At 55.1% G+C, this 25982-nt stretch overlaps 1 protein-coding gene across 3 annotated transcripts in view; it reads left to right on the forward strand.

The window, feature by feature from the left end:
* The first annotated feature begins 1441 nt into the window (after positions 1–1441).
* MAN2B2 (mannosidase alpha class 2B member 2) overlaps positions 1442–25982 on the forward strand; it is a 47585-nt gene continuing 23044 nt past the window's right edge. The window contains exons 1-10 of one of the 3 annotated variants that reach the window (XR_008625056.2): positions 1442–1875; positions 3105–3251; positions 4930–5035; positions 13508–13680; positions 15548–15663; positions 17349–17429; positions 19683–19860; positions 21039–21237; positions 23695–23885; positions 24781–24937. Coding sequence is in view for 2 of the 3 variants with exons in the window: in XM_055111175.2 (XP_054967150.1) it covers positions 1654–1875; positions 3105–3251; positions 4930–5035; positions 13508–13680; positions 15548–15663; positions 17349–17429; positions 19683–19860; positions 21039–21237; positions 23695–23885; positions 24781–24937 (1570 nt within the window). In the remaining variant the exon portion in view is untranslated. The remainder of the gene's footprint in view (positions 1876–3104; positions 3252–4929; positions 5036–13507; positions 13681–15547; positions 15664–17348; positions 17430–19682; positions 19861–21038; positions 21238–23694; positions 23886–24780; positions 24938–25982) is intronic. The other 2 variants (XM_055111175.2, XM_003816465.5) reach the window with 2 other exon arrangements.

Raw genomic sequence — 25982 nt, forward strand, 5'->3', positions numbered from 1 at the left:
ACACAATTAAAGCTTATTTCTCCCTCTTGTCACAGCTCTTTGGGTTCCTCATGGTTCCATGTGGTTCTTCAGAGCCTCCATTGGTGGCTCTAACCTCCCTGAGGTCCTCGGAGTGCCCTCCACTGGAGCAGCGGGTGAGTAAGAGAGCAGGGCTCACCCACAGGAGGTTGTTAGGGGCCAGCCTGGAAGAGGAGCACAGTGCCCGCCCCCACCCATCCCATTGACTAGCACTTAGCCACGTGGCCGCACCTGGTTGCAGAGGCTGGAGAGTGGAGCCCAGCTGTGAGCCTGGCTGGTCATGGGGATATGTGTTAGTGAGTACTGTCCACATCAGGCTCAGAGCATCTGACCTGAGGCTATGGGGATGCAGGGGTCCCTAGGGGGTGGACAGGACAGAAGGAGGAGGGAGACCTGCTTGGAGAACCTGTTCTCAGTTTCCATTTGTTACATAATGGACAAGAGGACCAGCACTTTTGCTCAGAGCTGCAGCTCTGGTTCCGCTAGGAAATGCCAGGCAGGGGCACAGCCAAGTGGTTCTCAGACAGTAAACCCCAAGCCACAGACCCTTGCTTTCTTGGGCAGGGAGTAGTGGACAGGGCTGACTCCAGGCAACAGTCCCAAACAGGCTGCACCAATGTGACCGCACCTCCCCTGAGTGCAGGCAAGGGGGGCTGTGCTCACGCTCTCAGCCTGGGTGCATCCTTACTTTGTTCACAGCTCCTCTATCGGACCCATTTCACTGAGGCTCAGCGAGGTTACCTATGTCGCCCCAGGTCACCATCCAGTAACCCAGAAAGCTTCTCTTGGCTCCTCCACTAACTGCGTGATCTTGGACAAGTCAGTTACTGTCTCTGAAAGCCAGTTCTCCTCCTTGAAATGGAGACAGTTGAGCCAGGCATGCTGGTTTATGCCTGTAATCCCAGCACTTTGAGAGGCGGAGGCAGGAGGATCGCTTGAGCTCAGGAGTTTGGGACCAGCCTGGGCAACATAGTGAGGCCCCCATCTCTACAAATTTTTTTTTTTTAATTAGCTGGGTGTGGCAGTGTGCCCCTGTGGTCCCAGCTACTCAGGAGGCTGAGGTGGGAGGATCACTTGGGCCCGGGAGGTCAAGGCTGCAGTGAGCCCTGATCGCGCCACTGCACTCCGGCCTGGGAGACAGAGTGAGATCCTGTCCAAAAAAAAAAAGGAGACAGTCCCATAACAAGCCCCCCATGGCGCCGCCCAGATGGGGTTTCGACGCCAGGGAGAGGAGGGAAAGGGTTGTCAGGGAAGGTTCCTGGTGGCAGAGCTCACAGGGTCAGTGCTGAGCCGAATTTTGCACGGTAGCCTCAGAGTCCCGGAGCCGAGTCCAGAGGGCGGGATGCAGGTATTGCGAAGAGGCACATGCTCCGAGAGGAACCACCAGAGCGTGGGCTTTGGGCGAGGAGGGGTCTCCTCTGGTTGGGGGAGATCTGGCAGGCTTGGGGGAGATGGGGCTGAAAGGATGGACAGGGAGGGAAGGCCAGAAAGCTGGAGACGGGGATGGAGAGCTAAACCGCAAAGAGCAGGCGCCCTGCCCCGCTGCGGGCCCCGCGCCTCCAGCTCCCCCTTCCCGAGCTTCCCGGGGTCGGCGTCCAGCCGGCAACCAATGGGCCCCGCCCCCGCCCGCAGCCAATGGGCCGCGTCCCCGCCCGCGAGGCCGCCCCGCCCCTCGCGGACCCGGAAGTGGGCCTGGCACCTTCCCGGCCGGCCGCAGGGATGGGGCAGCTATGCTGGCTGCCGCTGCTGGCACCGCTCCTGTTGCTGCGACCGCCAGGGGTCCAGTCCGCCGGCCCCATCCGGGCTTTCGTGGTGCCCCACAGCCACATGGACGTGGGCTGGGTCTACACTGTGCAGGTAGGTGCCGACCACGCCCCGCGCGCCCCTGAGGCTGCAGCTTCCCTCTCCCCGCGGGATCTGAGTGTGGGTTTGCGTCCCGGGGCCCGATGCCGGCGCAGAAGGAGGCTCAGTGGGTTCAGGACCCCACGCTGCCATTGACTGGTTGCGTCGCTAACTTCGGGCCAGTCACTTCCTGCCTCTGAACCCCCATTTCCCCTTCTGGAGGGTGGTGCAGATTGGAGGGACCCCTGCATTCCCGGCTGGGGAGGGGCTTGGGGGTTGACAGCGGTAACCCATTTTCCAGGGAAGCCTGGAGCAGGAGAGGGTGGGGCTGGCTTCAGAGCAGGTGGATGTCAGGTGCCCGCTGGGAAGGGGCCGGGCTGGTCCCCTGCGGGGCTGAATATTGGAGGCCAGCTCAGCGTCCTCCGCCCCCCAGGACAGGGGTGAAGGTGGACCTTTGGTCACCTCCTGGTTCTGCTCAGGACCTTGGGCGAGGGGCTTTGGTCCCTAAGCCTCAGTTTCCCCATCTGTAAAGGGTAGGGGAAGCATGCCCACTACAGCCAGTTTCCAGAGGAGAAAACCGAGGCCCAGAGAGGGTTGCTGCCTTGCCCAAGGTCGCTCGGGAATAACCCTCATGCCTCCTGACTCCCTGCTCGGTGCTCCTTCCATTCATGTAAGCACTCTGTGGGCACCCTATATGCAGGGCCCTCAGGACTCGGATGGGAACACACTACAGCTGTGGTCCTTGGAGCTCCCAGCCTTGGGGAGGCAGACGCCTAGACGCCAGGGACAGCCTGGGGAGTTCTTCCTCTCAGCACCAGCTTTCATCATTTCAGCCCCAGCAGGCCCCTTTGGGGTCACTGGACCACACCCCGACTGAGGCCTAAGACTTTCCTGTGCTGCCCCTCAATGGCACACTCAGGGCCCAGCCCCCCAAATTGCACACTCAAGGCCCAGCTTGCTCACCCCTCTGAGAAGCTGTCCCTGACCCCTGGGCTGGGAGGGCACGTGTCTCTGCCCATGTAGGGTGTCTGTTTCCCCGTCCCTCTCCCCCAGGAGAGCACGATCCCATCCAGTGGGGAGAGCCTGGTATGGAGCGAGTGCCTAATAGCTGTGTGGGGGGTGAGCAGCAGGGAAGGAAGGGCAGAGCCCCCAACCCCATGCAGATGCACCCGGCGAATGGCAGGGGCCCCAGGGACACTTGGTCTTGTTGGACCGGGGCTGGCATGATGCTGTCCCCTCCCCAGGAAAGCATGCGGGCGTACGCCGCCAATGTCTACACCTCAGTGGTGGAAGAGCTGGCCCGCGGCCAGCAGCGCCGGTTCATCGCTGTGGAGCAGGAGTTTTTCCGGCTGTGGTGGGATGGCGTCGCCTCGGACCAGCAGAAATACCAGGTAATGAGGTCACCAGGTGACACAGTTGGCCCAGTGTCCTGGCAAAGACCCAGGTGGAAAACTCAATGGGGCAGTTCTAGCCAGGGCCAGGGCCAGGCTGGCATAAACCACAGGGCCAAAACCCCACCGGGCTATTCACAGCCTTGTTTAGATCAAGGTTGATGGTGAGTTCCATGCCTGGGAGAGATTGCTTTCAATTTAATCCTGAATTTCTGTCTATTCTTGAAAAACTGCCAGCTCTGGCAACCCAGCTGTGCACTTCCGTGCCAGCTGGCACTAAGTCAGCAGTGCCCCCTGACACCAGGCATCCCAGGTGTCCCCAAGCCCTCACCCTCTTCTCTCATTTGTGTTATCTGCCTGGCCCCCAGGCCCAGGGTCTGGTGACCCTTGATGAGGGTGCGATAGTCCCTGTGGTTCGAGGGTAGGCAGCAGGTTGCTTCATACAGCATGGAGAGTCAGAGTCCCCGCTGCACAGTGAGGCAGCCTGGGTCCCATCCTGCTCCCGCACCAGGGGACACGACTAGCCCCTGCGAGCCACAGATTCCACTTCTATTAAACGGGGGTGACCGCCCCATTGCAGAAAAGTCATGCCAAGAATGAAGCCCTGGCGTGAGCACCCAGGACGATACTCGGGGGTTCTTAGTTTCCTCCCCGGTATCCACCTGCCTTCAGAACAGTTGCTGAACATAAAGTTCAGGGACGCCAAGTGACTTGCTCAAGGGAGTGAAGCGGAGAAGGGAGAGCAGGGCGTCCACCAGTCCCCGCCAGAGTCATGGGAAGGAGCCGGACATCCAATGGCCAGTTGATGCTGCCAGATAGTGGGGTTGTTACCTCAAGTTAAAGAGACATTCCAGGTTCAGAGAGGGCACGCCACTGGCCTGCAGTCACACAGCTTGTAAGCGGCAGGTGGGATTCTGAGCCAGGCATGCCTGACTCGAGGCAGGCCTTTCCAGGATATCCTGTGAGCGTCCCATGCTTCTTCAGGTGGACCCCACCAAACCCAGTGGTCTGTCTCCTAGCCCTCAAAGAGAAACATGGCCTGCATGGCCCAGTGAAGACCTGGACAGGAAACTTGTGGCAGGGCTCCCTGGAGGCAGGAATTGTTGCCTGCTTCATTCACTGCTGAACCCCCAGTGCCTGAACAATGCTGGTTGTGTAGTAGGTGCTCACTTAACATTTGTTGAGTGAATGATCTACATATAGTGCACCTTAAGAAACAAACCAAAGGCACAGCCTATAAACAGCTGTGTGTACACATACTGAGGTGTGTAGCGTCTAGGGCAACAAAGGTGGAACAAAGGTGTTATGTGTGTAGAGACAGGGATGTTAAGCAAATAGGTTAAAAATGGTAGTGATGAGTGAACCTTGGGAAAGGATATGGGAGCTCTTTGTTCTATTCCTGAAACTTTTCTAAAGTTTAGAATTAGTTAATAAAATAAGATTTAAGAAAATCTTATATATACAAATATATATCTCAAATACCACCTGAGGGCTGCATGATTTCTAGGTGGTGGGAACACAGTGTGGACCAGGACAGACAGTGCCCTGCTTTTATAGAGTAAGCAAGGGTGAGGAGTTTTATGCAGGGCGTGTGTGGCGCTGTAGGTGTGTTCCCCACAGACCCAGCCATGCTCAGGAGCCGTAACTGGCTTTTTTCTCTCTGCCTGCCCATGTCAAGGTCCGCCAGCTCCTGGAGGAAGGACGCCTGGAATTTGTCATCGGAGGCCAGGTCATGCATGACGAGGCTGTGACGCACCTTGATGACCAGATCCTGCAGCTCACAGGTTTGGCCACCCTACCCTGCACCCAGGGTCCCTCAGGACCTCCAGTGGGGCTGGGACGTGGTATCAGAACCCCCAGGTTCTGAGCTCTGTCTGCCCCTCTTAGTGGGGTGGGGGACCTTAACCAGTGAAAGCAGTGATTTGCTAGTGCCATATTCATGCCTCACCAAGGAAGTTGAATGTAGGGGTTAAGAGCATGGATGCTGGAGTCAGATGGTCTCAATATATACTGGCTCTGCCAATTCCCTCCTCTGTGACCCTGGAAAGGAATGTAACTTCAGTTTCATCATAGATAAAATGAGTTTGATGGTAATACCTACCTCAAAGGGTTATTGTGAGTATTAAATGGGATAATTCAAATAAAGCACTTTAGTAGGATGTGGGTTCCCTAGTAAATGCTAAGTAAGTGTTTGCTGCCTTCCATCACAATTACCACCTTCAGCACCATAATGACCATGACTACTACCATCACCACCACCACCACCACCACCACGATGACCATCACTACCACTACCATCACCACTACCACCACCATCACCATCACCACCACCACCATCACCACCACCACCACCACCACCATCACCACCACCACCACCACCACCATCACCATCACCACCACCATCACCATCACCACCACCACCCTTCACCATCACCACCACCATCACCACCACCACCACCATCACCACCACCACCATCACCACCACCACCCTTCACCACCATCACCACCACCACCATCACCACCACCATCACCATCACCACCACCATCACCACCATCACCACCACCATCACCATCACCACCACCACCACCACCACCACCATCACCATCACCACCACCATCACCATCACCACCACCACCACCACCCTTCACCACCATCACCACCACCCTTCACCACCACAATGACCATCACTACCACTACCATCACCACCACCATCATAACTACCATCACCACCACCATCATAACTACCATCACCACCACCCTTCACCACTGCTATGACCACCACTACCACTACGATTACTACCACTACCATCACCACCATCACCACTACCATCATCATCTTCACCACTACAATGACCATTACTACCACTACCATCACCACCACCCCCTAAACACTATCACCATGATCACCACCCATCACTGTCGCCACCACCATCACCACATCCATTACTACCATCCCCTCCACAATCATCACCACCACCACCACGACCATCTCCCTCACCATCGTGTCCACTGTCCTCAGCACCAGCACCCACAGTGCCGTGGAGCACTCTACTCACCGTTTACCAAATGCCTTTCACAGTGACACCCCAGCCAATCCTAATGGCGGGCTGATGGTGAGGCATGGTGATGCCCAGTTTCATTTTGCAGATGTAGAAACTGAGATCCAAAGAAATGCAGTGACTCTCTCCAGGGTAGATGGCCAGGACTTGAGTCCAGGCCTAGGGACTGAAGCTCCAAGTCCACAGTCACTCCACTACAGCATGGGCCCTGATTTCCCCATTTGTAAAACATCCAGGCAGAGTGCATTGTTGTCAAAGGATGTTTTTGGCACTCTCCCTTTTCTCGTCTGTAATCTGGAGTGTTCCCCTGTCTCAGTTTCTTACTGCCTTACGTCTGGACTTTGCTCAAACCCTAGACTTGCCCTTCCGTGAGAAGGAGGCGTGATGGACACAGCCCTACAGACAGAGCTCCTCCTGTGGCCAGGAGCTCAGCCCCTGCTTGTCCCCCTGCATCCCCACAGGCCCAGAGGTAACAGGGGAGGACAGCGAGGCTCAGAGTGAGCACCTTGCCCTCAGCCGCCTGCTGTGGCTCCCTGACTCCAGAGCCCCTGCTCTTTTACTCCCCCATGTGAAGTGTGGGCAAGGGATCTATCCCAACAGACTTCCCCCACACCCATTCACAAGCCCACTGCCAGGGAATGTGTGACACTGTAGGCATGTCCCCCACCTGCCCCCTGCCCCGTGCCAGCGAGGAGGCTCTGGGGCCGTTTCTCACCTGTGCCATTTCACGCAGTGCTCCCCCTCATTCTCCACTCTCCTCCTCAAGATGCAGCTGAGAAGCCCCTCCCACAGGAAATCTCTGAGTCTCTGCAGTTCTGTGTCACCTCCCCACTTAACCGCTGAACCTCAAGATGCCCCTGGCAGGGACCCCCATCTGACTCATCTCAGCACCCAGCATAGGGTCTGGCCCAGACCACTGCTCACTGGGCAAGGCTGGGCAAGGGGTGGGCGCTGAACTGCCCTGCCCTGAGGGTACCCACCACTGGGGTACCTCGCCTCTGGCCTCAGCCCACCGTGCCTAAGTGCTGATACCCCAGTGCTGACCCTGCAGGTCTGACCTGGCAACTGGAAGCCTCAGGGAAGCTGAGGCTGTGTCGCTCTGGGACAGAAAGAGCCTCCAGAGACACAAGAGAGAGCAGCTGTTGTGAGGCTCCATTTCCAAACCTGTCCAAGCTCATGGGGCCCTCAGGGTACAGACATGTGGGTTTCTTTCATGATAACCACCTTGTTCTAGGTACAAGATGTACATGTATTTTTTTTCAGTCCTCAGGGCAATCTGGTAGATGGGTAATCTTACAAATGCTTATTTGTAGAGAAGTTTGAGGCTCAAATGCTATCAAAATGTGCCCACCACCAGCTAAGTGATGGGACCCAGATCCGACCCTAGCCCGGCCGAGTCAGGAAGGTTACTTGTGGCTGAGCCCCTCTCACTGGTGGCTGAGCCAAGCCCTTTCCCATCTGCTATCTCTTAGTTGCCTCAGAACAGCCTGGCAGCAAGTGGTACTGTTCACAGCCCCATTTGACAGATGAGGAAACTGAGGTACTGAGAGATGCGGGATTTATATATATGCAGTAGGTAACAGAACTGGCGCTCAAGCCCATGTGTGCCTGGCCTGGGCTCTTTCCTTAACTTGTAGTCCCTAGGGCGGGGGAAGAGTGTGTGTATCAGACTCTCTGGGTGGTCTTTTCCGACCACCCATCTCAGATGTCCCAGGCATTCTGGCTGTGAATTATGTCCACATTGGGCTGGTTTTCTCAGATATGTTGGGGTAAGAGGGGCTGGATCACCCCTCACTGCTTCCGGGCCCTTTATCCTCCATCTCACCTTGGTGGAGCCCCTGCCTCGAGGCAGGCCCTGGACAGCAAAGGAAGACAGGAGCAGGCTGGTGCAGCCTCTAGACCTCTGACCTTCTTCTTCGGGTATCTGGGGTGCCAAAGCATCTCCTCAACCAAGACCCACTCCTGGCTGCCCGCCAGGGCCTGGGGCGCTGGGCCTGCCCGTAAGCTCACCTTTCCAGCCTTTACCTCCCCAACTCCTGCTCCCGGCAGTCACGCCAACACCACCTTAATTTTAGATGTGACATTTCTAGTGAGGGGAAAAGCATTTGTTCCTAGCACTGCAGTGACAGGGAAAGGCTGGGTGTGGGCAGCGGCCCCCGGGGGTAAGAGCTTTCATGCCCCTCCCTGAGGGGACACCTTCCCAGCTGGGATGTTTAGCGGAGGCCCAGCAGAGTGGCAGGTGCCAGAGGGAAAGAACCCCTCACCCCTATCCTGAGGGGAGAGAGCCCAGCTCCCGCCTCAGAGGTGCTGAGAGGCAAAGGGTCCAGGTGAGAGTCAAGGAGACACCTTGGGCCATCCTGGATGACCACTGCTGTCCTGGCCATTCAAACCCAAGCTCTCAGCCCTGTCCCCCAACCCCACTCCCTTCCCACTCAATCCGCGATCCCTCTCCTGTGTCACAGACTCTCTTCCACCTTCTCTTGTCTCTCTGACTCCTTCCAGCAGTATTTAGTTTTTGTTGTTGCCGTTGCTGCTGTTGTTGTTGTTGTTAGACAGAGCCTCACTCTGTCACTCAGGCTGGAGTGCAGTGGCGCAATCTCGGCTCACTGCAATCTCTACCTCGCAGGTTCAAGCAATTCTTATGCCTCAGCATCCGGAGGAGCTGGGAGTACAGGCGTGCACCACCATGCCCAGCTAATTTTCATATTTTTAATAAAGACAGGGATCTCACCATGTTGGCCAGGCTGGTCTTGAACTCCTGACCTCAAGTGATCCGCCCACCTTGGCCTCCCAAAATGCTGGGATTACAGACCTGAGCCACCAAGCCCGGCCCCCAGCAGTATTAAAAACACACTTAAATTGTCTCTCTTCAAAAACAAATTTTTTTTAACATGGGGTCCACTGTGTTGCCCAGGCTGGTCTTGAACTCCTGACCTCAACATCGTAAAGCAAGACCCTCCAGCTCAGGCTGTAATGGCATTTATTCCCACCACCCCCTCACCCCCCACCACCTCCCACTACTTCACCCTCAGCCCCTGCATCCTGGCCTCTGCCCTGCATGTGCTAGTGAGCTTGCTTGTGGCCTGGTCATTATACTGGTGAGGATACTGGTTCAGCAGCTTGAACACAGACCAAGTGACTCCAACAAGAAGGAAGGTGTGTTTCTGTCCTGTGGAAGTCTGCAGTGCAGGCCACTCTGGTGATTGGGTGGCTCTGCTCCATGGAGTGACGCAGGGATCCACGTTGCTTCCATCTTGATGTTCAGCCATCCCCCACAGTGTTGCCTGCCTGAGTTGCAGTCTAGACTGGCTCACCCCACTCAGTTGTCCTTCCAGCAGCTAGGGGATAGGGAATGGTGGAGCCAGGGCAGGCAGCTTCCTTGTAAAAGGCGACCTAGAACCTGCCCACATCACTCCTCAGATTTCCATTGGCCAGAACGTAATCATATGGCCTCCCTCAACTGCAGGGACTGCTGGGGAATAGAGTCTATTTTGCTCCCAGTCCATTGGCCAGAGTGGTGTCATGTGACCTCTACCAGTTGCAAAGGAGGCTGGGGAATGTAGTCTCTGGCTGGGAGTCCATTTGCCCTGCTAAAACCAAGAAGGAGTGTGTGGTTCTGTTACTAAAAGGAAGAAGGACAGAATGTATATCGGACGCCAATTAACAGTTTTGGTCATGAATCACCCTGAAGTCTCAGGAATGCTTTCTGCTGGACGGCCAGAAAACCTAAGTAAAGCTGTTAGTGGTGGAAGGTATCCAAGTTACCAGCAGCTAATCCGTACGGGTCTGCAGCAACCCCAGTTCTTGCCTCCTCGGAAGAAAGAATTCGACTGAGGGGCATAAGGCAGAAAAAGAGATTGAGGCATGTTTCAGAGCAGAAGTGGAAGTTTCTTTAAAAAGGCTTTAAAATGAGAAAGAAAGGAAAATATGCTTGAAAGAGTCCCAAGTGGGCACGTGAAGGTCAAGTGCTGTATTGATCCTTGATCCTAGGACTTTATAGGCTGGTCCCCTTTCCCATGATTCTTCCCTTAGGCTGGGCTACCCGCACTCACAGTGCCCTCCTTACCCTTGGGAGGTGAGCACACGCAGTGTGTTTAGGAAGTTGCATGCATGCCCATCTGACGCTTTCTTCCCTTTTCCAGTGGAGTGCCCCTGGAAGGTCAAACTCCGCCATTTTGTCTCTTAATGCACCTGCTCGGGAAGTCACGTCTCCCTGGCACCTGCATTCAATTAACATGTTAGTGCAACAGGTGTGGACCATCAGGAAATGCCCTCTCCCTAGTGCCGGCTGCCAATTTCTCACTTTTAGAGAGGCAATGTGAAATTGCCAAACCATCACCCAACATTCCTAGTGGGTGGGGGAAGAGCCCTCCCCTGCCCCACTCATGCTTGTCTAACTACCTGTAACAAAGCGACTTGAGTCTTAAGAACATTTACTTAACAAGATGGGGATAGTTTGGGACTGGTTCTGCAGTACCTTGATATCTGTGATTCTCATGTCCTTACCCTTGTGGTCACGATATGGCTGCCATAGCTCCAGCCATCATGTTACCAGACACCACATTCAAGGCAGTAAAAGGAAGAGAGGGGGCTTTCTATACCCATAGTCTATTCTGTTGGATAAACTTAGACACACTAAAATGTTAGCATTTATTTGAACAAACAGTGATTCCTGAATCAGGAAGTACTAGACTGTGAGCAGTTCGTGGCTCCACTAAGGGAATATGAGAGGGAAACGTCTATAAGGTGCTCCTGAAAGCAAGACAAAGAAAACATTTGCCTACAGTGAACAGTCCCTAGTTAGAGGTTGGTTGGCAGTTTCCGATGGGTCAAGCTTAAGTTCTCTTTTCCTGTTTCCACCAAGTTAGATTTGGGTTTGCTGACGGAGGAACTCGAGGCCTGGAGCCGGCTCAGCCTGATGGCCTCCCAGTTCATTACTTAACAATGCCCCTCCAGCTGCCAGACAGAGAGAACCAATATCTGACAGGAGGGAGTAAGCGTGCCACATTTGGCTTAGATCAACTGTGATTCGTCCCTTGAGGCTGGGCATGGTGCACCCTGAACAGAGGGAAGGTTCTGCGAGTGAAAAAGGGGTGCTGACTTGGCAGCCTTCAGCCTGCCCCCACCGGCTGCCCTGTCTGGTGCGAGGCCGTACCCTCCAGAGCTCCTGGCTCCTCTCAGTGCGGTGCTGTTGCCCACTCCCTCCTTCATCCTGCAGCTGGCACTCCCCCTGTGCTCCCCCCACCCTCTGGCTGCTCCTTCTCCATCCTCTCTGCTTACATATGCACAGCCTCCACCCACACTCCTAGTCCACGCTCCCCCGATCCCCTCTCACCTCTGCTGTGCACCTGATGCCAGCCCCACTCCTCACCTCCCACAGTCATCCCCTGCCCTGTCTTGCTTGGCCTTGCTCATAGGTCTGACTGCTGCTCGGTCCCAGCATCCCAGGCCTCATCTGAGGCTCAGCCAGGGTCCCCAGGACTGCAAGTTCATCAGTGAAAGGCAGTTTGACTCTAGATCAGTTACGAGAGTTCTCTGAGGCACTGTTCACCAATCTTAAAGTGCAGATTATAACACCCATCTCTCAAGGTGTTAGAAAGATTATATTTGGGGCAAGGACTTGGGGAATGTTAATCAATGCCTTATACAAGTCTGGGGTTTTCTTTTTCCCTGCAGCACTGAACCCAATATCTGGTTCACTATGGTGACTCTTAAGTAATAAATGAATAAATGAATGGTTGGGTGATGCTGGCATGGAGTCCTTTGTATTCATGATCTATTTCCGTGTAGCAAATTGCCCCCAAACTTCTGAGAACAAACATTTCATATCTACAGCTCCTGTGGGTGAAGAGCTCAGGAGTGACTTAGCCAGGGGGTTCTGGCTCAGGACCTCTTGAAAAGTTGCCATCTGGGAGTCAGGTGGGGCAGTGTCATCTGAAGGCTGGACTGGGGCTGGAGGGTCTACTCCAGGCTGGCTCCCTCGGCTGTGAGAGGAAGCCTCAGTTCCTCGCCATGTGACTGGTCACGGCACAGCAGCTGGCCCCCAGAGCAGCGACCCAGGAGAGCAGGCAAGAGCAGCCACAGTAGAAGCTGTGTGCCCTTCACCTTCTCTCCTCAAGGGTACACAGGTACTTCTGCTTCACTGTGTTTGTTAGAAGTGAGTCACTGAATCTGGCCACCCTCTAGGCCCTAAGCCTCACCTGTTGAAGACGCAGCAATAATTTATGGACATCTTTTCTTGTGTTTTTTTGTTGTTTTTTTTTTTTTGAGACAGAGTCTCACTCTGTCACCCAGGCTGAAGTGCAGTGGCAGGATCATGGCTCACTGCAGCCTCAACCTCCTGAGCTCAAGTGATCCTCCCACCTCCACCTCCCAAGTACCTGGGACTACAGGCATGTGCCACCACCACGCCTGGCTAATTTTTTAAATTTTGTGTGCATGTATAGAGATGGGGTCTCACTATATTGCCCAGGCTGGTCTCAAACTCCTGGGCTCAAGCGATCCTCCCACCTCAGCCTCCCAAAGTGCCAGGATGACAGACGTGAGCCACATTGCTGGCCTTGGACGTCTTTTGAACCACCGCACACTTAGGTTTGAAGTTCACCTTTAACCTTTTATTGTTGGTGATGTCCAAGACCTCCATAGCATCATCAAAATCAGTGCTTTATCCAAGTTCACACAAAAATCCTCACCCCTGCACGTGCTGTAACATGCAGGAACCTTAAGGACATCACGCAGAGTGAAATACGCCAGTCACAGAAGGACTGATGCTGTGTGATTCCGCTGATATCTACAGGCATCAAATTCATGCAGTCAGGGAGTAGAATGCGGGTGCTAGGGGCTGGGGGAGGGGCATGGGGAGTTAGTGTTTAATGAGGCCAAGAGCTTCAACTTGGGAAGAGGAGAACGTTCTGGAAAGGGATGGTGGTGGTGGTTGTATAACAGTGTGAATGTAGTAACACTACTCAACTATACACGTACAAATTATTAAGGTGGTAAATTGTATGTCATATGTACTTCACCGCGATTAAAAGTTAATAATTAACACCCTCACCTCTGCAGTTCTGCATGACCCTGCCTGGCCCAGTAGCTGGCACTGCAACCCACTGGATGGGCAGGGTCCCCTGGGGTGAGGATGGGGCCGGGAGGCACAGGCCCACCCTCCAGGCACCAGCTGGGTGTTGCTGTCTTTGCAGAAGGACACGGGTTTCTCTATGAAACATTTGGGATCCGGCCACAGTTCTCCTGGCACGTTGACCCGTTTGGCGCCTCTGCCACGACCCCCACCCTATTTGCGCTGGCGGGCTTCAATGCCCACCTCGGCTCCCGGATCGACTACGACCTGAAGGCAGCCATGCAGGAGGCCCGGGTGAGTGGTGTGCCGCGTCTGCTGCCCAGCGACCGCTCCTCCCTTCCTTCCTTGAATCAGAGCATGGTAGAAAGCTGCTGCTCTATGCCGAAGTGTTCGGAAATTCTTGGCAGCTGCATAGACCACAGGGCTGTCCCCTAACCTTTGCTCTTGTCGCCTCCTCCACCAGGAGGGCCCCCCTCCCTGTACGCCCAGCTTCTCACAGAGCTGCAGGCACAGCTTGGCTGCCTCCCGCTTCCAGACCCCTATCCCCATCAGCTGGGCCTGAGGTGGGGCTGACTCCTTCTGTAGGCCCCCCACAGGGACTAGAGCAGAATGGCACTCAGTAAGCAGGGTTGACAACTAGAGTAATGGCAGGGTGTGTTCAGCTGGGAGAACAGTTACCAGAGACGCTGTGATTCTTCAGGTGTGAGGGCAACTATTACAAGACTTAAGTAGCAACAACAACCATGGTAGACGCTGCCTTCGATTGTGCCCTTGGGAGTCCCAGGCCTGGTACCAGGCCCTACTCATCCTTCATTTCTTTTTCTTTTCTTTTGTTTTTTGTTTTTTGGGTTTTTTGGGGTTTTTTGGGTTTTTTTTTTTTTTGAGACAGGGTCTTGCTCTGTCACCCGGGCTGGAATGCAGTAGCACAATCTTGGCTCACTGTAAACTCTGCCTCCCGGGTTCAAGCGATTCTTGTGCCTCAGCCTCTCAAGTAGCTGGGATTACAGGTGAGTGCCACCACGCCCAGCTAAATTTTTTGTGTGTTTTTTGTAGAGACGGGGTTTCACCATGTTGGCCAGGCTGGTCTCGAACTCCTGTCCTCAAGCGATCTGCCCACCTCAGCCTCCCAAAGTGCTGGTATTACAGGCGGGAGCCACTGGTGCCCAGCTTCATCTTGCATTTCTTTTAACCCTCACAGCAACCTTATGGGATGGTGTCATCATTTGCTAGGGCTGCCATAACAAAGGACCACAGACTGGTGACTCAAGCAATAGAAACATATTGTCCCATGGTTCTGGAGGCTGGAAGTCCAGGGTCAAGGTGTCAGCAGGGCCACGCTCCCTCTGAAGGTGCGAAGGAAGGGGCTGCTCCAGGCCTCTCTCCTTGGCTTGTGGATGCCCCGCTTCTTTCAGTGCCCCCGTATCATCTTCCCTGGGTGCATGTTTGTGTCTCAATTTTCCTTTTTTCTGAGGACACCCATCCTATTGTATTAGGGCCCACCCTAATGACCTCATTTTAACTTGATTACTTCTGTAAAGACCCCATTTCCAGTGGGCACAGTGGCTCACGCCTGTAATCCCAGCCCTTTGGGAGGTGGGCGGATCACATGAAGTCAAGAGTTCGAAACCAGCCTGGCCAACATGGCAAAACCCCGTCTCTACTAAAAATACAAAAATTAGCCGGGCGTGGTAGCAAGTGGCTGAAATCCCAGCTACTCAGGAGGCTGAGGCAGGACAATCGCTTGAACCAGGGAGGTGAAGGTTTCAGTGAGCCGAGATCGTGACACTGCACTCCTGGGTGACAGAGTGAGACTCTGTAAAAAATAAAAAATAAAAAATAAAAAAATAAACTGCACACTTGGTGAGAAGTAATGAGCTTCCTGCACCTGGGGGCATTCAAGCAGAGTTAGAAGGTGCTAATTCTACAGGGTTTGGCAGAGAAAAGCCTGCATTGAGGAGTGGGTGGGGTGAATGAGCACTCCTTCTGGAGGGCAAATCCCACAACCAGTCTTAGACGGAAACGGCAGGGGAGAGCTCATCCTTGAACCACTGAGGGAGGGCCAAGGTGAGGGCAGGCGGCAGACACCCAGATGGGGCTGAGGGAAGTGGAGCTGGGGCAGCCATGTGGCCCCTCCAGCCTCACTCTTCTCCTCGGTTTGCAGGGTCTGCAGTTTGTGTGGCGAGGGTCCCCATCCCTCTCAGAGCAGCAGGAAATCTTCACGCACATCATGGACCAGTACAGCTACTGCACCCCCTCCCACATTCCTTTCTCCAACAGGTACGTGCCCTTCCGCAGTGCCTTTGGGATCTCAGACAGCAGGGTCTTCCCAGCCCCTGCAGCTGTTCTGCAGTTTTGTTTTTGTTTATTGGTTTTAAGACAAGAGCTTCTGCTCTGTTGCCCAGGCTGGAGTGCAGTAGCACAATCTTGGCTCACTGCAACCTCCGCCTCCTGGGTTCAAGCGATTCTTCTGCCTTAGCCTCCTGAGTAGCTAGGATTACAGGCACCCACCACCACACCCAGCTAATTTTTGTCTTTTTAGTAGAGAGGGAGTTTCACCATGTTATCTAGGCTGGTCTCAAACTCCTGACCTGAGATGATCCACCTGCCTTGGCCTCCCAAAGTGCTAGGATTATAGGCATGAACCGCCGCGCCCAGCCCTATTCTGCAGTTTTTGACAAGAGCTCCTTAAGCACATGGTGTCCCATTCTTCAGCCTCCCCAGCAGAGTGGGTGGAGTTATCAACCCCATTTTACAGATGTGGAAACTGACGTTCAGAGAGGGTAAGTGACCAGATCAGGGTCACCCAGCTGGTAAGTAGGGGAGGCAGGATTTGACTCCAGTTCTGTGTGACTCTGAATTGCTCCTTGTTATGAGTCCCTGTCCCAAAAGAGGATTGTTTAAAGGATGAGATCTTGGCTGGGTGCGGTGCCTCATGCCTGTAATCCCAGCACTTTGGGAGGCTGAGGCAGGACAATCACTTGAGTCCAGGAGTTCAAAATCAGCCTGGGCTTCCTAGTGAGAACCTATCTCTACAAAAACTTAAAAATTAGCTGGGTGCATGCAGTCCTAGATGCTCAGGAGGTTGAGGCAGAAGGGTCACCTGAATCCAGGACTTGGAGGTTACAGTGAGCTATGATGGTACCACTGCACTCCAGCCTGGGCAACAGAGTGAGACCCTGTCTCTATTTAAAATAAAAAAAAAAAATAGGCCGGGCACAGTAGCTCATGCCTGTAATCCCAGCGCTTTGGGAAGCCAAGGCAGGTGGATCACTTCAGGTCAGGAATTTGAGACCAGCCTGGCCAACATGGCAAAACCCCGTCTCTATTGAAAATACAAAAAAAGAAAAAAAAAATTAGCTGGGTGTTGTGGCGCATCCCTGTAATCCCAACTACTTGGGAGGCTGAGGCAGGAGAATCACTTGAACCCGGGAGGCAGAGGTTGCAGTAAGCCGATATTGCACCACTTGCACTCCAGCCTGGGCCACAGAGCAAGACTCTGTCTCAATCAGTCAATCAATCAATCAATCAATGATGAGGTCTTTACATCAGTGTTCCCAAGAACCTCCTTCCTGGCCATGACAGGTCCCCTTCTGCTCTCGCCTCGCCTGTCCGTACCTGCCAGGTGAGGAAGCTGAATGTGCTGACTTCCAGGAGCCATCCATCGGCACCCCATCCCGTCCACGGTCCTCCAGGGCACTGTCCAGTGTCTCTCTAACACCCTCCAAGCTCACCTGCCCTCAACCCCAGTGACCTCCCTGCCTCTATCCCGCCTGGGCCTGGAGAGCAAGCTGGGTTCCAGGCTGCAGGTGCAGGGATAGGGGTGCTGTGGATGCAGGGGGAAGGCCCCCGGACATGGGTGTTTCCCCACCCGTTCCTGACGTGGCCTGTCTTTGTTGTCGGGGCTTTGGCACAAGGCTTCGTCCCCACCCACCCTTTCCCCTCCTCATCCTTGTCCCTATCAGGGATCACAATGAAGAAGGCCGGAGGAGGCCAGGCGCAGTGGCTCACACCTGTAATCCCAGCACTTTGGGAGGCCGAGGCAGGTGGGTCACTTGAGGTTAGGAGGTTGAGACCAGCCTGGCCAACCTGGTAAAACTCTGTCTCTAGTGAAAATACAAAAATTAGCCAGGCATGGCAGCATTGCCTGTAATCTCAGCTACCTGGGAGGCTGAGGCAGGAGAATCACTTGAGCCCACAAGATGGAGGTTGCAGTAAGCCAAGATCATGACTGCACTCCAGCCTGGGTGACAGAATCAGACTCTATCTCAAAACAAAAAAAAAAAAGAAGGCTGGAGGAGTGGGAGAGGGAAGGGGCCTGGAGACCCTTGGGAATAAATCGCTCCTCATCCTTGTCTTGCGGAGCTGCCTCTTGTCCAATCACCTCCCGTTCACCCCGTGGTGAGGGAGGGGTCCTCACCCTAAATGGTAGATGGTTGAATACACACCACCCTACCCAGCACAGGTGACGTCCATAGCAGTTTCTGTTTATCACATACAATCACAGCTCACACCTCACTCGCCAAGGCCCCGTGGGAGTGCACTGTGGAGCGGACTGAACACGCAGGGGCAGCTGGGTAGCAGCAAGGGGGCGGGTGCCCTCCGACTCCTGCAGAGGACGTGAGTGGCTCATTTGAATAATTTCACCAGCTGGCAGGGAGGTGGAAACTGTTGGGTGGAGGACCAGGTGGGGTGCAGCTGGTCTGACTGATAGTGGAAGAGCTAGACAAGAGGACTTTTCTGCTGGTGGGGGCTATCAGGTGACAGCAGGGGACTCCTAGGCCCCTGGGGGCCTTCAAGGCTCAGATGTCAAGAAGCACATGGGATTTTAGCCTCGCTGTACACCTTCTTCCCCAGAAGGCTTTGGGTGAAGACTCAGTGGGGACCAGGAGTGTGGAGCCATGGACCAGGACCCCCCGGGAGCAGAGAGGATAGGCAGTGAACCCACATTCACATTCCTGGCTCGCTGTTCCAAGCACCCACCATGAGCCAGGCCCTGTTCCAAGCATTCTCCCTGTGATACCTCACAGACCCTCGCAGCAGCCCACTGACAGAGATGCTGTGAGTGCCCCATCTTACAGAAGGAGAAACTGAGGCACAGCAGCCCACCCCAGGTCCCACAGGTGGCAGACGTGGTGGAGCCAGCATTGGATTCAGGCCACCAGCTCTGCAGCCTCCACATGGTGGCAGCAGCCAGCCTTGGTCTCTGTACAGTCAGACGGCCCTGGGTTCAAATCCGCACTCTGCCCTGGCCAGGTGCTTAGCCTCTCTTGGAAGAGGAAAGACAACAGGCAAGGCAGAGGGGGTGAAGAACGCTGGCCGGGATTAATTAGCGGTCACTGCCATTTGTCAGCCCTCCTCTGTGCCCAGCACTGTTTCTAGCTCCTTTCCATAAATGACTTTCATTTAATCCTCACAACAACCTGCTCCACATTCTACCAGGGAGCTTGGTGAGGCTAGAGGTGGCAGTGCTGGTGGCTGATGACTGTGATCCCAGTGCTTTGGGAGGCCGAGGTGGGAGGATTGCTTGAGCCCAGGAATTTGAGACCAGCCTGGGCCACAGAGCAAGACCTCGTCTCTACATAAAATTCAAAAACAAGTCGAGCATGGTGGTAGTCCCAGCTCCTGGGGAGGCTGAGGCGATGGCTTGAGCCCGGGAGTTCGAGGCTGCAGTGAGCCGTGATCATATCACTGCACTCCAGCCTGAGCAACAGAGCAAGACCCTGTCTGTAAAAGAAACAGAGGTGGGAATGCTGGAAGGGGCTGCCCAGGTTGGAGAGCTCCAGACAAGGGTTCCATGGCTGCTACCCCGAGGCTGCACAGTGTGAGCAAGGAAGGCACTTAACTGGGGGTTCTCCACACCCCCAGCCTAAGGCAAACAGAGAAAGATGTTAAATACTGAGCCTGTCTTTATTTAAAACTCTGACATTTTGTTCCTCATGGGTTTTTTGCATTAATTTTCATTTTTTAAATTACTGCATTAAAATATCATTTATCTCAACTACTAAGAATTGAGGCACCCCCATAAATTTTGTACCCTAGGCCAGGGCCTCACTTGCCTCACCAAGGCCCCGGCCTCTTTGGGGTCCTGAGACCCGGGGTCTGATGGGCGAGAAGTTGGCCTGCGTGAATGAGCAAACGAATCTGTGACCCATCGTCGGTCATGGAGTGGGAGAATTCAGTCTCAGGGTGAAATGATGTGCCAAGGTCCCAAGGCTGGGAGAACGTGGCACTTGGGTGTGAGCCCTGGCTGTCCACAGAGTTCGTGTCTTCTCCCCTAACCTTCTGTCCTCGCACAGGTCAGGATTTTACTGGAATGGTGTGGCTGTCTTCCCCAAGCCTCCCCCAGATGGGGTATACCCCAACATGAGTGAGCCCGTCACCCCAGCCAACATCAACCTCTATGCCGAGGCCCTGGTGGCCAACGTGAAGCAGAGAGCCGCCTGGTTCCGGACACCGCACGTCCTCTGGCCCTGGGTAAGGCAGAGTCCCAGGCGCTGTGCCCTCAACACAGCCCAAGGAGCACCGTGCAAGCCCTGGCCCCTGCACCCAGGGCCACCCTATCCAGACCCGGCTAGGCAGCCATGCTCAGCCCAGTGGCTCCATCCTCCTTCCCTGCAGACCCCTGGGCCTCTCCCACTCTACCAGCCCCTCCCCCACCTGGAAAAGCACCTTCACCCACGCTGGCCTCTCCAGCTCCCACTCAGCTCTCTTCCCTGCCTGGGCCGGGCTGGCTCCCGGCTCGGGCACTGCGTGCCTTAGAGTCCATTGAGCTTCAGTTGCCTCCGCTGTAAAATGGGGACGGTGGCAGCAGGCTTCATAGGCTTGGTGAGAGGTGAAGCGTTCCCGGGAAGCCAGTGCCCGGCACGTCGTGGCCATCGTCACAGCTAACCTTTAGTGAGCACCTGCTGTGTGCTGGGCACTGCCCTGTGGGATATATTTGTCTCAGCCATCTAATTTGCACCACTGGGGCTAGGAAGCAGGCTGGTATCCATTTCACAGTTGAGGAAACCAAGGCCCAGAGAGGTTAAGGAATTTTCCTGAGGCCACAGAGTTCCTTAGGGTGGCTAGGAAGGGTGGAATTTGTGTTCAGACCCAGTCAGGTGGGCCCCAGAGCCTGCCTTCTTCATCCATGACTGCCCTTGTGAAGGCAAGCTTAAGGTCAGTAACTCAGTCATGGTTATTATTGCTGTTACTAATCATTATATTAATTATAATAATAATCATTAATTATAATGATTTGGATAAGTAGTAACACTGATGGGCCTTAAGAGATGCCCAGGGCCGGGCTCTGTGGCTCACACCTATAATCCCAGCACTTTGGGAGGCCAAGGCAGGCAGATCACCTGAGGTCAGGAGTTCGGGACCAGCCTGGCCAACATGGTAAAACCCTGTCTCTACTAAAAATATAAAAATTAGCCAGGTGTGGTAGCGCCTGCAGCCTCAGGGAGGCTGAGGCAGGAGAATCACCTGAACCCGGGAGGCGGAGGTTGCATGAGCTGAGATCAAGCCACTGCTATGGGAGCTGGTTTGGGGCCCCTGTTGGCCGCCTTGGAGACTGGGAGGGCAGCTGATGGAGGGCGGTGATCAGCCCACCCCCACTGGGCGAGCGCCCTGCTCCCACGGCACAGGATGTTGCTCCCATGTCCCTGCAGGGATGTGACAAGCAGTTCTTCAATGCCTCGGTGCAGTTTGCCAACATGGACCCGCTGCTGGACCACATCAACAGCCATGCTGCCGAGCTTGGTGTCTCGGTACAGTACGCCACGCTGGGCGACTACTTCCGTGCCCTGCACGCTCTCAATGTCACCTGGCGTGTCCGCGACCACCACGACTTCCTGCCCTATTCCACAGGTACAGGCTTCCAGGGGCTGGGGTGGTAGTTTGGTGGCAGGGAGGGTATAGTCCATGTACCCTCTGCCCACTTCAGTGTCTGCTCGGCACTGCTCTCCAAGCCCTGGAGGGGTTCCAGGCAGGTTCTGTGTGGGGCGCAGGGGCAGAGACTGACCCCCTCTGCTCACTACACCTGGACATCCTGGCTGCCACATGCACCACCTGATTCCCACAGGGTTCAGCCTCTCACCATTGCCCACCATATGCAGTTTCCTGCCTCTGGCCTTTGCACAGGTGGTGCCTCCTGCTGGGAGCGGCCTCCATCACCTTCTCTTCCTGCATGAGTTCCACATAAACCTCTTCTACGAGCCCTTTCCTGATGCTGAGGCTGACTCAGGCTTCCTTTCACTGCACAGTCATTACTGGGCACCTTCTGTGCATCATGCCTGTGTCCTCAGGCCAGAACTGGGCTGGCCACCAGCAGCACAGCCTGAGAGCTAAGAGGGCTGGCTGTGAGTAAGCCTCTACTCCCTGGCCGTGTGCAAGTCATGAAACCACCCTGTCTCCAAAGGGGGACATTTGTGGTGCCTCGTGCATAGATAGGGTTGCTGTGAAAATTCAATGAGAAGAAGTGCTCTCAGCCTCCTGCCCAGCACAGAGGCAGGGCTCAGCAGATGTCCTAGCCCTCTGGGTGCTGCTGTAACAGTATACCACAGAATGGGTCATTGATTAGGAAACGAAGTTTCTTTGGCTCACAGTTGTAGAGGCCGGGAAGTCCAAGGTGGAGGGCTGGTGTCTAGAGAGGGCCTTCTTGCTGCATCACCCATGGCTGAAGGCTGAGTGCAAAAGAACAGCCGGACAAGGGGGTTGAACTTGCTTTTCTAACAATCCCAGTCCCATGACAATGACATTAATCTGTTCACGAGGGCAGAGCCTTCATGGCCTAATCTCCTCTTAAGCATCCCACCTCTTAATACAGTCACAATGGCAATTAAATTTTAACATGGGTTTTGGAGGGGCATTCAAACCATAACATTTCCCTTCCAAAGAGATGCCACAGATGAACTCCAGCTGCAGGGCTCGTTCTGGCCTGGGCACTGCCTGGACTCACCCATGACCTGGCTTAGTCCTGCCTCTCTGGGACCCAGCCTCTGGGTCTGCATGGTGACCAGTGGGGCTGCATAGTCCCCGGCTCCTGCTGTTGACACCACATTGGAGGCAGGTGGGGCTACACACACGGGTTGGGGGATGTCCGTGGATGTGGGTGTGGTTATAGTCAAGGCAGGAGGAGGTATGTTAACGTGGGCATGGCTAATGGTGAGGTGGGGGGGTAGTGACTGTGGGTGTGGCCACATCTAGCAGGTAGGGATATACCCGAGTCAAGTTGGGTGTGGCTCTGTCCAGGTGGGCGTGGTGTCCAGGTGGGTGTGGTATCCAGGTGGGCGTGGTATCCAGGTGGGCGTGGTGTCCAGGTGGGCGTGGTGTCCAGGCTGGTGTGGGTGGGTGTGGTGTCCAGGTGGGCGTGGTATCCAGGCTGGTGTGGGTGGGCGTGGTGTCCAGGTGGGCATGGCATCCAGGCGGGCATGGTATCGTGATGACCACTGAGGATGTGGAGCCCCTGCCAGACTGAATGGAATCGGGCCTCACCACCCACTCTCGACATGGCTGCAAAGCTGTGGAGGACCCCATCTGACCCACAGGCTGTGGCCTGTCCCCTGGGCCATGTGACCACCCCTCCCAGTCTGGTTCAGGACCAGTGGGGGAAGAACAGGGAATCAAGGCAAATCTGGGCACATCCCAGACGCCGAGGAGCAGGAAAGCAGAAGCAATAGGAAGCTCCCTTCTGAGACAGACAGCCACTCCCTGGGAGGGTTCAACCCTCCTGCCTCCTGCATGGGCCCTGTGCATCCTCATCCTCTCTGTCTTGCATCAGGACACTGGCTCCCTGGGATATCTGAGCCCTTGCTGCCTCCTACCATCCATCCTCCCTGGACGCCCAGAGAATCCCTGCTGAAACGCCTGCCTGTCCTGACCTCCCCATGCCCACGTCACACATGAAGGCCTCTGTGCAGTCTAGGCCCTTCTCAGTGGGGTCCTGCCCACCTGGCTCCTCCTCTTCCCCTCTGGGTCTCCCAGGCCCTTTGCTCACACAGCTGTTCTGTGTTTCCTAGGCACCCTGGGCTTGCCTCCGATCAGGATCCTTCAGCACCCCACCCCACCTGCCCCAGTGCAGCCTGTCTCTCCCACCCTGCCCAAGGCCCATCCAGGGTTTTCTGGGCAGTTCCTAGTCTGGCTATGGGAGGAGGCCTGAGTTGGAAGCTGTAAGCCCTGGGCTCGCTGCCTGCCCGGCCTGCCTCCTTGGGTGACCCTGGCAGAGGCTACCTCTGCAGCCCCAGCTTCTCAGCTCTTCCAGGGCTGGAGCTTAGCAGACTTCTGGGTCATGCCGTCTCAAGCTCACCATCTTCCCTTGTCTCCCAGAACCATTCCAGGCCTGGACGGGCTTCTACACGTCCCGCAGCGCACTGAAGGGGCTGGCCCGGCGAGCCAGCGCCTTGTTGTATGCCGGGGAGTCCATGTTCACACGCTACCTGTGGCCGGCCCCCCGTGGGCATCTGGACCCCACCTGGGCCCTGCGGCAGCTCCAGCAGCTTCGCTGGGCCGTCTCCGAGGTAACATCACATTTAGCCACAGCGGCAGGATTGGAACCTCCCATGCTGCGCACCTCCCCTCCCTTGTCCTAGCCAATCCTTCCAGCCCTGGGGCACTAGAGGCCCCACTTTACAGAGGGGAAACTGAGGTTCCCTTTGGTTACAAGGCCAGTGCATGGTGAACCCAGGCCAAGGCTGAGACCACAGCCTGATCCATCCAGCTGGTGGCCTCATTAAGCTTTGTAGCAGTTTAGCAAAAGGGATAAAGGACAAGGTGGAGTGGCATTTGTGTCCGACAGCCCTGCCTGCATCCATATCTCGGCTCAGCTGTGTGACATCAGGCACATGATTCCCACACCCACCCAAGACCTAATTCCCTCCTGTACAATGAGAACAACGAGCTTGCCCAGGAGGATGGTGGGGCAATTGGATGTGCTGGTATGCACAGCCTGCTTGGTGCAGTGGCTGCTGAATAGCCAGTTCATGAGTTTCCGTCTCCACCCATCCCCTACTGTACTGATGGGAAAACAGACCCAAGACAGCCTGTAACTTGTCCTCAGTCACCTATCCAAAAAAGGGTCACACCAGCCATGACACTGTAACAGTTCCCCCAAAAGGAGCTGCTGGCAGAACATGTCATTATGTTGTGGGAGAAATGAGGTGACTTCAGGGTCCATCAGAGCAGGGGGTCCAGAGATGGGGGACAATGAGTTCCCACAAGGGCAGGAAAAGTTGGGCGAGCTCCTCAGCTTTTCTTGGCCTCAGTTCCTCCTTCTGTAAAATGGCGGGGACTGCCCCCTTCTCCACTGGCACCTGGCAAGCCAGAATGAGAGCCAGCGCCTAGTAGGTGCCTTGTAGGTGCTTTGCAGAGTCAGGTCCTGATCCTGTTCTTCCTCCCCTCTGGGGGTTGCTGCAGGTCCAGCACCATGATGCCATCACTGGGACTGAGTCCCCCAAGGTGAGAGACATGTACGCAACGCACCTGGCCTCGGGGATGCTGGGCGTGCGCAAGCTGATGGCCTCCATCGTCCTAGATGAGCTCCAGCCCCAGGCACCCATGGCAGCCAGCTCCGGTGAGCAGGGCCCTGCAGGGAGGCTGTGGCCCCTTTATGAAGGGAGAGCCTGAGGAGGTCAGGGGAGGGGCTCAACGACCCCAGCTTCAGACTCTGAGTCCACATCACCCATATCGCCCTTCCCCATGGTGAGAGCTCGGACAGGTGGCTTCAGTCCTCCCAGCCTCTGTTTGCTCATCCGTGCAATGAGGAAGGGTTGGTGATGTTACAAGAAGAGCCAGAAATAGCAGCTAACATGTTTTGAGCATTTACTAAGCTCAAAATACCCTTCATGCAGTATTGAATTTAATGCCTCACAAAATCTGTACAAAATAGGAATGGTTACTGTCCTCATTTTACAGCCGAGGAAACGGACTCAAGTTATATGCTAACTCAGGGCCACTCAGGTAGGAAGGAGCAGAGCAGGGATTGAACCTGAACACGGTGCTGCCCAGCCTTGGCAGAGAGTACGCCGGTGTCCTCAGGGGCCTGGTCCCTTCCTGGCTCCTGGCACTCCCTCCGGAACTCCAGTTGGCTGACATCACAGCAGGGCAGCCGTGGGACCAGCCTCTTTGACTGTGAGTTTTCCCACGTGTAGAGTGACTGATCACATGCCAGTGTGCCTGGGACTGAGGGGTTTCCAAACTGGGAAGATCCTGGACAAATGAAGACAGGTTGGCGGCCCTCTGCCCGCATGAGACTTTTCTGTGCATAGGCCCCCAGGTCCCACCCACAGCCTGCACCTGGTCATCTTGCACTTCCTTCTTGTTTTTTGTTTTTTGAGACAGGGTCTTGCTGTGTCACCTAGGCTGGAGTGCAGTGGTGCCAGTCATAGGTCACTGCTGCCTTAGACTCCTGGGCTTGAGCGATCCTCCTGCCTCAGCCTCCCAAGTAGCTGGGACTACAGGCATGCACTACCACACCTTGCTTATTGTTTTATTTTTATTTTTTTTGGAGAGACAGGGTCTCACCATGTTGCCAGGATGGTCTCTAACTCCTGGGCTCAAGTGGTCCTCCCACCTTGGTCTGTCAAAATGCTGGTATCTGGCCAGGCATGGTGGCTCAC

This window comes from Pan paniscus, chromosome 3, assembly GCF_029289425.2.
Source record: "Pan paniscus chromosome 3, NHGRI_mPanPan1-v2.0_pri, whole genome shotgun sequence".
Taxonomy (NCBI): Eukaryota; Metazoa; Chordata; class Mammalia; order Primates; family Hominidae; genus Pan; species Pan paniscus.